Genomic DNA, 12,840 nt, shown 5'->3' with positions numbered 1-12,840 from the left:
GGGCGTTTGTTTGTGTTGTGTGGGGTGGTTTGTGTGTGTGTGTGTGTGTGTTTTTTTTTTGTGCTGATGTACTCCACCCAGAAAATGAATGAAGCTCTTTGAAATAAATTCTGCTGTCTTCAGCAACATTTTATTGACTTTTTTTTCTGCTTTGCAAAGAAGTGGTGTTTTCAGGAGAAATTGGTTAATCATTTTCTGGGTTTTACAAAGCGAGAGACCAGTCTAAAAAAGGCTCTCAGAGTTGAGTTTTGGGGAACGTGCCGACCAGAAGCCAGAGAAAAGGCAGCGCAGGAGGAGAGGGGCTAGTCTTCACCGAGAGCCAGCCTCAGGAGCTGTCCCTTTAAGAAGGCGCTTCTTGAACTTTTGCAAGGTCGAGACGGAAACCAGAGCAGTTTGTTTTGTGGAGTCTGGCGGAGTCTAAGCTGCTGGTTTCAGAACGAAACCACCTTTAACCGTGGTCTTCGATCGCCAGTCCACCTCGTCACTGGATAGAGCTCGGCCGCTCTCCGTCCCCGGGAGAAAGGCAGACTCGGGCCCTTCCTTGGGGTGACGTTTCCTGCGTCAGGGTCACGGTCAGTCACGGCTTGCCGCCACAGCCTTTGCACGTGCTCCGGCACGACCTGCGGGTGAGTGTGGCTCTCCACTCAGGCCAGCAGGGATCCTGGCCCGCCGGTCGGGGAGCCCTGTCCCCTGTGGCCCATCTGGAGGCCACTTGACCTCCGAGCACCTGTACCTGTGGACCTCACACCCCCACCTTTCCCTGTCTGAAAACTCCAGGGAGATAAAACTGGTTCATCCACACAGAAAGGTGGGCCCTCCCCGTACTTTATGTTTTCCCTTCGGCCGAAATCGGGGCCAGGGTGTGTTCGGGCTCCAACATGTCGAGAGAAAGTTCTTGTCTTTCCCAGGGTGGCCGTTTCCCGGTTCTCAGGGGGGGCCCTTTGAAGGTTCACGCTTAATCCCGGCCCCAGCCGGCCGTGTGCATAAAGGCTGGCTGTGTGCATAAGGGCCGTGTGCATAGGCGGCCTGCTGTGCTGCTGCTCCCGCGGGCACGTGACCTGGGGACAGGGCCCTGCCCAGGCCTCGCACGCTGGGAAGCAGGAAGCGGGAAGGAGCCGGAGGCCTGCAGCTGAGGGGGACGTGGGGGTGGCCTCCCCGCAAGGTCCGCTCGAGCCGGGCCGCCCCTGGGACGTGCACACCTGGTTAAGTCCCGGCCGAGGAGCAACTCGGGCCGGTTCGCGGACTGGGCACCGGGGCAAAACGCGCTGCAGAAACCAGGCGGGCCCTTGAGGTCGCTTCCCAGGACTTCACAGCGTTGCGTTTACCTGAATCGACAAGACAGGTCTCAGAAGCTGGCCTCTGGATTTTCTTCGCCGGTTCTTTCACGTCTTGCAGGTGACAGCAGTGCCGTTAAGCGTCACGCGGAGCTCAGACATCTCTGGGAGCGCAGCTTCCCCGCACCGGCGTTCCCGGGACGGGGGCGCGGCGTGCACCCGCTCCAGACGTTCTCATGGGGGCTGCTGGCGGTCGGTCCCCCCCACGAAGGCCCCGTGCGGCCCAGTGTCCTCCGCACGACCCTTTCCCCTCTCGCGCCGGGTCTTGGGAGCCTTTCCGCGTCGCCACACCGCAGGGGCCGCACGAGTGTTTTGTGAGTTCCCTCCCGGGCGACATCCGAGCCCTTTCCGGTGTCCTCCTCTCAGGGGCCATGCCCGGTGGTCTCGCTTTCCGAGTCAGCTGCGCATCTTACGCTGAGGCAGTGAATTTCTCAGATTTGGTTATTTTGTTTAAGGTACGCTGTTTGGGGTGCCTGGGGGGCTCAGTTGGTTGAGCATCGGCCTTTTTTTTTTAACGTTTATTCATTTCTGAGAGGGTGGGGGAGGGTGGGGCAGAGGGATGGAACCCCAAGCAGGCTCCACACTGTCGGCACGGAGTCTGATGCAGGACTCGAACTCGTGAACCGGAGCCGAAGTCGGACGCTTCTCTGACTGAGTCGTCCAGCGCCCCGGTTGAGCGTCTGACTCTTGATTTCAGCTCAGGTCATGAGCCCAGGGTCGTGAGATCGAGCCCCACGTCAGGCTCCGTGCTGAGCGTGGAACCTGCCTAATAAGATTCCCTCTCTGCCTCTCTCTCTGCTCCTCTCCTGCTTGAGTGCACACCATCTCTCTCTCTAAAAAAAAAAAAAAGTGAAATAAAATAGGCTCTTCAAGAGTCACGAGCCACAAGATTTTAAGAACAGTAATGAAAACAGGAACTGTTACCGACGCTCACGCCAGGCGTGCTGAGGGTTGGACGCGCGTCTGCCCTTCGTGTCCACCGTGACGCTGGGAGACCCAGGCGCTGCCGTCCCCGCTCACAGATCAGAAACCGAGGCCCAGCAGACTGTACGGCGGGCGAGCATGGTGTTTGGCTGGTGCCCGCAGGGATGGTGCCGGCACTAACTGATTTCCCTTAAGCTTTCAAAAAGCTGGTTTTTATCCGGGGAGGACGTGAGGTGGCAGACGAACTGAAGCGTTCCGCACGTGGTGACAGGAGCACTGGCCTGGCCTGGCCCACTGCGGTGGCACCGTCGTGGCCGTCCTGCCCCCACCCCGAGCGCCCTGCCGGTTTGCTTACCTCTGCGCGGTCCGCGATGCGGCTCTCTTGGCTTCTCGGGTTTCGGCGTGTGCCGCGTTGACCTCCTAGCTGGAAATAGGGGTTCTGTCGTGCCTGCCCGCCCCGTGCTCCCGAGAGGATGGCACCAGGGCTGTGGGTGCAGTGGGCAGCGGTGCTTTCTGAGTGGGCCGGTGGCAGCCCCAGCCCCCACCGTGCCCTGTCTGGGCGTTGGCGGTTCTGCCGGGAGTTTGTGTCTGGTGCTGTCTCCACGTCCCTGTGCCCAGCACGGCCACCCTCTGCCCCGCGCGGCCCTCACACCTGCCGGGTTCTTCCTCAGGAGCCCGGGCTCCCTCCACCTGGACCCAGCCTGGGGCACCTCTGACCTTGACTCCCTGTGCCCAGCAGGTCTCCCCAACCTGCTCCTTGCTTTTAGCGGAGAACGTCCCCCAGTTGCTTCCTGGGAAGGGGTACAGGACAAGTAAATGTAGGAAATCATCGTTTTTCTTGGTTGCACTATGTGGAGAATTCTCAGTGGGACACATTCTTCCCTCGGAATTTAAAGTCATTTCTGGCTTTGAGTGTCGCTGTTAACGAGTCCGGTGCCCCTCTGGATGCTGACCCTTTTGGACCTGCCGTTTGCCCTCTGAGCTCAAGACTCCGTGGGTCCGTGACGACCTTACTGTTGCCAGGGGGCCTCCGCTTGTGTCCTTACCCCCTCTCCCACCTCTCCCGCCAGCTTCCTGGAAGGCTCTCCCCTCCCATCCTTTATTGAACTTCCTTTTATCCTCTTTTTAAGATTTTAAGAGCGTTTCCTTGCCCCTCAAAAGTGCCTTAGCAGCCTTCCCACCGCTCATAAATGCGGTCTGTGCCTTTCTGGGGATGAGGTCAAGGCCACACTCCACATCCTTCCATGTGCGGACTTCCTGGGCTGGCCTCCTGTCCGATTGGTCTTTCTCAGCTTGAATTCTTATCGCCACAGTAAGATGCACTTTCCCATCAGGCTGTTCCTTCTTTTCCAGTATTTGTAAACATAGGACGCAGTGTCATCGGCAGCTGTGACCTGCGTGGTCACAGAGGTCGACGTTCCAGGCCTGGGCTGTCAGAGCCAGTCTGGGTTTGCCCTGGCGAGACAGTGGCCCCAGTCCAGGGTGGCCGCCACTCAGCACCTTAAGTCTCTCTCGCCTGAAACAAAAATGTGACTCAGGAGCACTTTTCCCATAAGAGGGGGGTCGGTGAGCAGTGGACTGAAACGCACGTTCAGCTTCGTTTCCACCTTTAATCTCGGGTCGGGAACAACAGACACTTGTTTTACGTGACGCCTGGTAGGTCACGGCTGCTGGGACTCCGCTGCTGCTCTCCAGTGCTCAAATTCAGATGTCCCGTGTTCCTGGGCAGTTGGGGACACCCCCCCCCCCACCCCACCAAGGGAGTAGTTCTTTGCTGAAGTCTGGCATCCGAGGAGGGCCCCACCGTGTCCTCTCTGTCCCGTCCCCTCTAGAGATACACAAGTGCGTTTATACTTTAAGAACTTTTTCCAGGGCCCCTGGCTGGCTCAGTCGTAGAGCACGCGACTCTTGATCTGGGGGTCATGAGTTCAAGTCCCATGTTGGGCCTGGAGCCTACTTAAAAAAGAAGAAGAAGAAGAAGGAGAATGCTTTCCAGATTTTGCTAGTAGTCAGGGAGATTTTCAGTGGGGTCGGCTCCAGCTCTGGTATGGGACTCTGAATGTCTGGGTGGGTTTCCCCAGGGCGGGAGCCTGGCTTTAAGCCCAGGCCCCCAGGCCCCCACCCCACACCTGCCCCTCTGAGGCCTGTCCTTGAACTGAACTTTGCTCTGCCTGAGGCCTCCCTAAGCTCACGTGGCCTCTCTCTGTCGTCCTTCCCTTCAGATGGCGGTGTGAGATCAGGGCGGCCGGGTACCAGGCACAGCCCTCTCGGCCGAGGCGGCCTGCGGGGACAGCTGATTGGGGCTCACGGAGAAGAGCTAGCTGCTCTGAGGCCGCAGGGCTGTGCGCACAAACACACGTCCGCCTGGGACGGGCCTGCTGGGCAGCTCTGGGCCCAAACCTGCCCCTCTGCGTGCCCCCAGGAGCACTGGCCAGCACGAGCCGCCGGGCGCCGTAGAAAGTGCTATGGGGCCGCCCCCACTTCTCCTTTTCATGGGCCTGCTTTTGCTACCCTATACGTCACTTCCATTTGCAATCTCTCTTTGGTGAATGACAGACAGCCTTTTCTCTGAGTTCAGTGAGTTCAGTGCAAGTTTTCTATAGTCTTTTACAAAACGGTGACTTGGGACGGGCGGCGGGAGCCCGTGAGCCTAAGCCCACGGGCCGCTGTGTGTCCTCTCCACTGTGAGGGCGGCACGCGGTTATGGGTCCACCAGCCACCCGGCCGGGTGTGAATCCGTGTCCGGGAGGTATGTTTCCGGGTCTCGTCCCTCGTGCTCTGGAGGAAGGTTCACCGTTTGGCTTTATTTGCGTTCAGGTCCAGACGGGGCGTGGAGCGTGTCTGGGAATGATGTGGGGTTGATGGGGCTGCCTTTGGCGGGTGCCTTCTGTGCTGCCGCACCGTTTGGCAGAGTGCAGGGCAGAACCTTCGGGAAAAGTCCTCACGTCAGGGTTGCGTGGTGCAACGTGCGGTGACTGTATTTGAGCAGCTGGGTTTCGAGTACGTGAACGTGGCACCAGTGACCTCCTTTGTCTTCCCCTCACGCCTCATGTTGTAAGTTTGGGGTTTGTGTATTTGGTTCCAAATTCAATTAAGAAAAAGTTGCTTTTTTTTGACCTCCTTTGTCTTCCCCTCACGCCTCATGTTGTAAGTTTGGGGTTTGTGTATTTGGTTCCAAATTCAATTAAGAAAAAGTTGCTTTTTTTTAATTGTTTCCTGCCTTTACCAAAGGGAGACAGACCCATAAGCCGGTGGTTGCCGTCCTGCGCCCGGGGGAGGAGGAAGGTTCTGGACACTGAGGGGCAGGACACTCGGGCAGGGAAATGGGGCAGAGCACATGGTGTGTGTTCAGAAAACTGGGGCCTTCTGGATGGTTCCTGCTGGGGTACTGGCTTTGCAGGAGCTCTCCTGAAGCCGGGGGCCCGTCCGTGGTCTGGTCAGGTCCCAGCAGGGGCACCTTTACCTGGGCTTGTCACCCACTCCCAGTGTCATTCGTTGCCTCTGAAAATTTTATGACAGAACTGGTTTTCAAAATGAGAATGTTGTTGTAGTTTGATAACCAAAGTCCACCTTGTTCACGAGACCAGAGCCCGCCGGTGAGCCGGGCCGGGCGGGCTCCAGCAAGGAAGCGGCCGGGGGCCCTGCAAGCCACTCGGGACCCGCCGGGAACGAGAGTGGCCTTGGGCCATAGGTGGTTCCACTCACAGCCAACGTGAGTGACAGAGGTCGAAGCCGTGCCCGTGGCTCCGGAGGAACTGGGGAGGGCCCGACCCAGAGGTGCTCACGCCCTCTCTGAACGCCACGGCTCCCCAGCCTTTGCCCACAGCGCCCTCGTGTGGGCCCGTGAGCGCCCGACAGCAGCCACGGGCAGGGTCAGCCCGGCTGTCTGCAGTGGGGACGGGAGCCACCCGGTGGCCGTCCCGGAAACCTGCCTATCAGGGCCCACAGCTGCCCACCGCAAGCAGAAACTGCTGCTACGCTGGCTGTGCGTGGACACGAACTGTCTCCAGTCACACTTGGTCCAGCCTTTATCAAAGGGGAGGTGCCGTGTCACATGACGTAGAGAAGAAGGGGGTCAGAGTTTCTGTCCCCCTGCGTCACCCAGGTAGGTCCTGAGATCCTGCACCGCCAGTCGTCCTTTTCGGGGTCAAGAACTTAGGACGTGTCATTTCTCTCCGCAGCGTTCCCAACTCCTGCCCGGCCAGTCCACGCGGAGCGGGGTCCTCCGGCTACCGCTTTGTTCAGAACGTGACCTCAGACCTGCAGCTGGCCGCAGAGTTTGCCGCGAAGGCCGCCTCAGAGCAGCAGGCGGACGCGTCCGGAGGGGACAGCCCTAAGGTCTCGGGACTCACGGCGCATGTGGCCGCGCGGCGGCCGGGCGTGGGGCACGGAGCGGGCGCGGAGGCGCCGGCGTGAAAGCGAGGCGCCCCCGGGGGGGACGGGGCGCTGCGGGAATAGCCCGCTTCCTGGCGGCACGTTTGGGCACCGCGGGAGCTGCTCTCTCCCGCCCTGCACCCCCTTACTGTTCGCCCTCGTCCCGTCTGCCCGTGACGGGATGGCTTCGGGGTGTTAACTTAATTAGTCTTTGAGGAAAAATGACAAGTTTTTCCTTACAGCTGTGTATCTTGGCTCCTTCCCGTCCGATACCTGTTTTGAAATCCTTTTGTAGAGGAAGTGAGAGACTTCTGCGTCTTCCCCGCGTGGGGCAGGCGCGGGGCACTGCTCGCTCGTCGGGGAAGCGGGTGGCGGTCGCTGGGACGGGGCTAGGCGGGCACGCCGTAGCCGTCGGTCCGTGTGGGAAGGGCGACCTGCCGGAGGGGCCGTGGGCGGCCGGGGCGTGGACGCCCTTCTGGAGCCGCCCACGCGCTGACCACGTGCTGCCTGTCTCCTCAGGACGAGTCGAAGCCCCCGTACTCCTACGCTCAGCTGATCGTGCAGGCCATCTCGTCAGCGCAGGACAGGCAGCTAACACTAAGCGGCATCTACGCCCACATCACCAAGCATTACCCTTACTACCGGACGGCTGACAAAGGCTGGCAGGTGAGGCCTCGAGCCCGAGAAGCCGGGCTCTGGGTCCGCTGCCCCGGAACAAGGGCGCCCACGGGCGGGTCGTGTTCTGAAAGCCCGAAAGCGGTACAGGGGCGTCCTCGTCGGTGACCTGTGGTCTGTCTCCAATGAGCCACAGCCCCTGGGAGTCAAAATAGTCTCCTGTCCCTCCAGCGGCCAGAGCAGGGAGGGGCGATACGTATGCCTTGTTACGTTTTCACGCTGACCACCCCTCGTAGTCCCAGGCTACTTTGGAAATGGGCGCACACGTGGGCCCAGACGGCGGCCCGCGTGCACGGGGACCATCAGACCTAACTTAGCTGTGTCTCTCACTTGTTTTGCCCACGGTCGCTGTTTCCCGCTGGCTACTTGGTTTAGTACAGGTTTCAGACTTGACATACTCCTGGCCTATGGCTTGTCTGTTTCACTTTTTCTGGAAAGAACGCTGTGCTCGATTTTGATAGAAAAAAAACTACCACCGTGCCTTTGCACTTGCCAGTAAAACACACTTACCTTGCTGGCCTGTGGAGCGCCCTTGCTGGCATCACCTCCGGGCCGTCCCATCATCTTTGGTCTCGTGTCTGTCGCATTCAGATACGGAGTTTGTTTTGCCGCGTGCTAACTGGCGAATGTCTCTGCTTGTCCACAGAATTCAATCCGACACAACCTCTCTTTGAACCGCTACTTTATTAAAGTCCCTCGTTCCCAGGAGGAGCCCGGGAAGGGGTCTTTTTGGCGAATAGACCCCGCCTCAGAAGCGAAGCTCGTGGAACAGGCATTCCGGAAACGGAGGCAGAGGGGCGTCTCCTGCTTCCGCACGCCCTTCGGGCCGCTGTCATCCAGGTAAGCCTCCGGGCCACCCCTCGGTCAGGGGCCGGCTTCCACAGACGGCTCGTCACAGTAGCGTCTTGGGTACTTTAAACCTGTCACCTGTATTTCTCGAGCGAGACTGTCTGAGGACCGGTGAGGTCTGTAACAGCAGAGTAAGTGGACAGCTCACTGCCCCTCTGACCTGTCAGCTCTCAGCAGCCAACGCTGTGACCGAAGTAGGAATTGGAACAAAGGCGATGGTCACGTTGGTGAGGTCGGAATTCGGGACGTTTGAACGGAGCTCAGATTTTCCGGATCCCACGTTGCTTGGTGGGAACATGGAGAGAAATTCTGTGAGAGTGACAAGGGTTAGTTTGTGGGGAGAGTACCACAGGCCCGGCCACGGAAACGTCAGCCGCCCTTGTCCCACGCTTCCGCGGCCAGAGGCCACGGGGGCGGCCGGTCGCGTCCTCTCCTCCAGGCCTGTCCCGGCTTCCGGGGCTTGCTGGCCACGACCGGTGCCCCCCAGGCTTGTGGGAGCATCACCCCGACCTCCTCCTGCATCATCCCGCCCTGTTCTCCCCGGGGCGCGTGCATCTAGAGTGCCCCTTTGAGGGCTCCGGTCACTGAGCTGGGGACCATCCTAGTGACTTCATCCAACTCCGTCACTTTTGTAAAGAGTTGACTCCAAGCAAGGCCCCCTTCTGAGGCACTGGTGGCTTCTGGGGACACAGTTCAAACCCTAGCGGTGACCAGCACTACGTTTCACTTGTAGATGAGCCTGTCCGCCAGCTGGGGCAGTGGTTACGGGGCTGGCCTTTTGCGCCCAGCACTGCCCGGAAACCCCGATAAGGAGTGTCTGTGGGAGGGCGTGGGGCGGGCCTGCCCCAGGGTCACCCTGGGAGTTGGGGACGCCATCTCGTGACGTGGCACAGGGGAGTGGCAGGCAGGAAACCCTCAGGCCGGGAGGGCAGCCCAGCACGGCCTCCGCGTGAGCTGTGTGTTACGGAGAGGGGGGCCTCTCGTGGCTGCAGAGCTGGGTGGGAGGCGGGCAGGAAGCAGGGTGCGCTTGGTGCAGGGTAAGGTCCTGCTAGAGAGGGCTGACGACCGTCGCAGCCTCGGGGACTGGGAGGGACCCAGGCCAACCACCAGTTGGAGCATGGGAATGAGCAGACGGGGTCCAGGCCTGGGTTGGAGTCAGACGAGCCAGCTGGCAGGTGGGAGAAGCAAGGAAGACTGGGGGCCCAGGGGGGCGGACAGGGTGCCAGGTCTGTGCCCGGGGAGACCAGGGTGCCATTCACGAGGGAGTTTATGGTGATAAATGAATGCAGAGTGAAGGCCGCCGTGTCCCCCAGCTGCACCCAGGCAGTCCCATCGTCCTGCCTCTGAGGGTTTGTGTTGACCCTGTGACTCAGCTCGCGGGACGTGAGTCCCCGTGCTGTGTAGCCGGTCCTGGGCCAGCCTCACTGGCAGGAGCCGGACGGGATCTCCGTTTTTGAACCAAGAGAACGGTGGCGGAGGGAGCGGCCTTTCCTGCGAGATGAATAGCCTGTAGGTGTGTCCTCTGTCCTGGTGGGGGCTTTGTGCCCATCCCAGCAGAGCTCGTGATTTTCACACGGAACACCGAGCCACTTTTGCGGAAGCCTGGCGGGTGCCTTTCAGGAAGTAAATGCTCTGGAGCGTGGCTTTTGCTGGGAAGCCACGAATAACGCGGCGTCCTCCCGTTCGCTGGGTTCAGGGCCCGGTTGCCTTTCCGTGTATCGGACAGCATCGTTGCTGGTGCTGGAAACTCTCCGCAAGAGCAGAAGAGCGTCAGGAAAAGCTGGCGCAGGTGACTTGTGAGACGCGGATGCGCCGGCGTTCACGTTCAGGTGCCGTCTTGGTTCCTCGCCCGCGTGCTTACCGCCGCGCTCCGTTCTCTCGTTGCTTCCGTAGGAGTGCTCCAGCCTCGCCCACCCACCCTGGGCTGATGTCCCCTCGCTCCAGCGGCCTGCAGACCCCAGAGTGCCTGTCTCGAGAGGGCTCGCCCGTGCCGCACGACCCTGACTTCGGGTCAAAGTTAGCTTCCGTTCCAGAGTATCGGTATTCCCAAAGCGCACCCGGTAAGAGCGGTTTGGGGCCTTTACGCGACGTAGCGGAAGCGGGCCTCGCGTGCGCAGGCTCAGCGGCCGTGCTCCTCCTCCGTGCAGGTTCTCCCGTCAGCGCCCAGCCGGTGATCATGACCGTGCCTCCCCGACCGTCCAGCCTGGTTGCCAAGCCCGTCGCCTACATGCCCGCGTCCATAGTGACGGCGCAGCAGCCCTCCGGCCACGCCATCCACGTCGTGCAGCAGGCTCCCCCTGTCACCATGCTCAGGGTGGTCACCACGTCCGCCAGCTCCGCCAACGGGTACATCCTCGCCGGCCAGGCCTCGGCAGGAGCCGCCCATGAAGCGGCGGGCACAGCCGTGCTGGACCTGGGAAGCGAGACAAGAGGTGAGGCAGTCGTGTGGTCCCCGGGCCGGGCTGGTGCCCGGAAGGTCGCCCGTCAGCCTGGGCTATGAGGCTGAAGGCCCACGTGCTGGGGACATGCGCTCCCTCCGGGGGCCGAGGGTTCTCAGCCTGCTCCTCCTTGTCTCCCTGCTGCGGGTTTCTTGGGGAGCGCGTCCTTGTAAATCCGTGCTGTTTACCCTCCTCGGCGGTCGTGCCTTCGGGTGTACGCGACCCCGAGGAAACGGTGCGGGGCTGTGGGGCTTGAGGCCGTGGCCGGGGTGGGGGGGTGGGGGGAGAATTGCTCAGGGGCCCCCGGTGGGGAGTCCTTGGAAGTCGTTTAAAAACCGCTACAGGTTCCTACGGGAGGCACGTCGGGCCCAAGGAATAACGGGTGCTCGCGAATGCAGCCCGTGGCACGGAAGATGCTGGCGGGAGCCTGACTCCGGGGCCTCCTTCTCGCAGCCCCCACGCCTGTCGATCGCGTCATAACGACAAAGGCGTTTTGGGGAAGGAAGTCTGTGACTCCAGATGCAAACCTTTTCGTTCCAGATGATACCGTCCCTTCGTCTGTTTCTATGTTTCGGGTTGGTTAAAGTTCAGGCTCCGGCAGTGTTTTCCTAAAACCCTATTCATCGTTTTTCTCGTTTCAAATGTATTTCGTCGGTAGGATTTTTCTTTTGAGAAAAGTGTTTTCCCCAGCGCCGCCTTAAAGCCGCAGTCCAATCCCCCCCCCGTAAACAGACTTCCTGCCGCGGCTCGCGTGGGCATGGGCGTGGGCCGCCGTGGCGGGCCCGCGGGGTTCGCACACACTGTATTCCTGCAGGCCTGGAGGAGAAGCCCACCATCGCCTTCGCCACCATCCCCGCCGCTAGCCGCGTCATCCAGACGGTAGCCAGTCAGATGGCCCCGGGGGTCCCCGGCCACACGGTCACCATCCTGCAGCCAGCCACTCCGGTGACCATCGGGCAGCACCACCTACCGGTCCGGGCCGTCACTCAGAACGGGAAGCACGCGGTCCCCACCAACAGTTTAGCCGGCAGCACTTACGGTGAGGCCCTGCCCGGCCCCTGCCCCTCTGCGCCCGGTCGCTCTGCGCAGAGCGCCTGCCGTGCGAGAACGTCCGGTCGATCCCTCTGTGTCCTCGGCGCGGGGGGCTTGCCGGTCAGGCCGGGGCCGGCGCCCTGCCGAAGGCAGAGTCCTCACGGCCCAGCGCTCACACCCGTGGGGTCGGAAAATAGCCGGAGGTGGGCGGCGAGTCCCGGCGGGAACTGAAGCAGGGGTGCAGCTGCAGGGAGGGGGCGGGGGCCCCGGGCGTCCGCAGAGATCAGCAAAAGGAGGGCCCCCAGGCGAGAGCAGGGTCGGGTTGGGGAGGGCGCGGCCCTCGAGGCCCAGCCGGCGAGGGGCCGGGACCCGGGTGCCCGCGTGGTCGGCCTGGCCCTCTCGCAGCGGCTCCCCGTGTGCCGCCCTCAGCCGTTCGCCAACGCGCACCTCTCTTTCCTCCGCTCCCAGCCCTCACCAGCCCCCTACAACTCCTGGCGGCCCAGGCGAGCTCATCCACACCGGTGGTGGTCACGCGGGTGTGCGAGGTGGGGCCCGAGGAGCCGGCGGCGGCCGCGGCCACCACCGCCACCGCCCCGGCCACCGCTGCCTCCGCCGCCTCTTCCACCGGGGAGCCCGAGGTCAAAAGGTCGCGCGTAGAGGAGCCCAGTGGGACTGTGACCGCGCAGGCCGGGGTGATCACGGCCGCCGGCCCGCAGGGACCCGGAACCGGGGAGTGACGACGCCTGCCTACGGGCCGAGTGGGACGCTCGCCATAAGGGATTCTGGAGCCAGGCCCTGACCGCCGACCCCCTGCCGCTTGCGGACCGCGACAAGAAGGCTCCACGGTGACCTGCGCACGTGCCAAACGGACAGGACGGTCTCGGCCTCCACCCGCACCTGGACGCACTCGTCCTCCCTGTTCTGTCTCCTGCCCCTGCTGTGGTTTAAAACAAAACACATAAACAAGTTGAGACCGCTGATTGTATGATTCAGGAATTGTTTGTTTTTATTTCCTTCTCTCCTGCACCGTCTTCTCTCCTGGGCCCGTGGCCGAGGGCGTGGGGGACGAGGCCGCGGCCCGGCGCCTGGAGGAATGGATCACGGGCAGACTTAGCTGCGAGCAGAGGCGAGGCTGCCGGAGCACCCGTGGCCCCCGGAGGCCCAGACGGAGGCCGTCGTGCGAGGGAGGGGACGGCAGCGGCACGGGTCCTCTC

General features: G+C 61.7%; 1 protein-coding gene across 1 annotated transcript in view; it reads left to right on the top strand.

Moving 5' to 3' along the window:
• The window catches only part of FOXK1 (forkhead box K1), a 63,650-nt gene extending 51,039 nt beyond the window's left edge, over window positions 1-12,611 (top strand). The window contains 7 exon segments of the mRNA XM_053894116.1: window positions 6,440-6,596; window positions 7,152-7,298; window positions 7,954-8,147; window positions 10,050-10,216; window positions 10,304-10,588; window positions 11,409-11,633; window positions 12,095-12,611. Of these exon segments, the coding sequence (XP_053750091.1) occupies window positions 6,440-6,596; window positions 7,152-7,298; window positions 7,954-8,147; window positions 10,050-10,216; window positions 10,304-10,588; window positions 11,409-11,633; window positions 12,095-12,363 (1,444 nt within the window). The 3' untranslated portion in view covers window positions 12,364-12,611.
• Window positions 12,612-12,840: the final 229 nt, after the last annotated feature.

The sequence above is a fragment of the Panthera pardus genome, unplaced genomic scaffold, assembly GCF_024362965.1.
Source record: "Panthera pardus isolate Hobbes unplaced genomic scaffold, ASM2436296v1 HiC_scaffold_4, whole genome shotgun sequence".
Taxonomy (NCBI): Eukaryota; Metazoa; Chordata; class Mammalia; order Carnivora; family Felidae; genus Panthera; species Panthera pardus.
The sequence above is the reverse complement of the archived record's forward strand: the minus strand, read 5'-3'. Positions and strand labels throughout refer to the sequence as shown.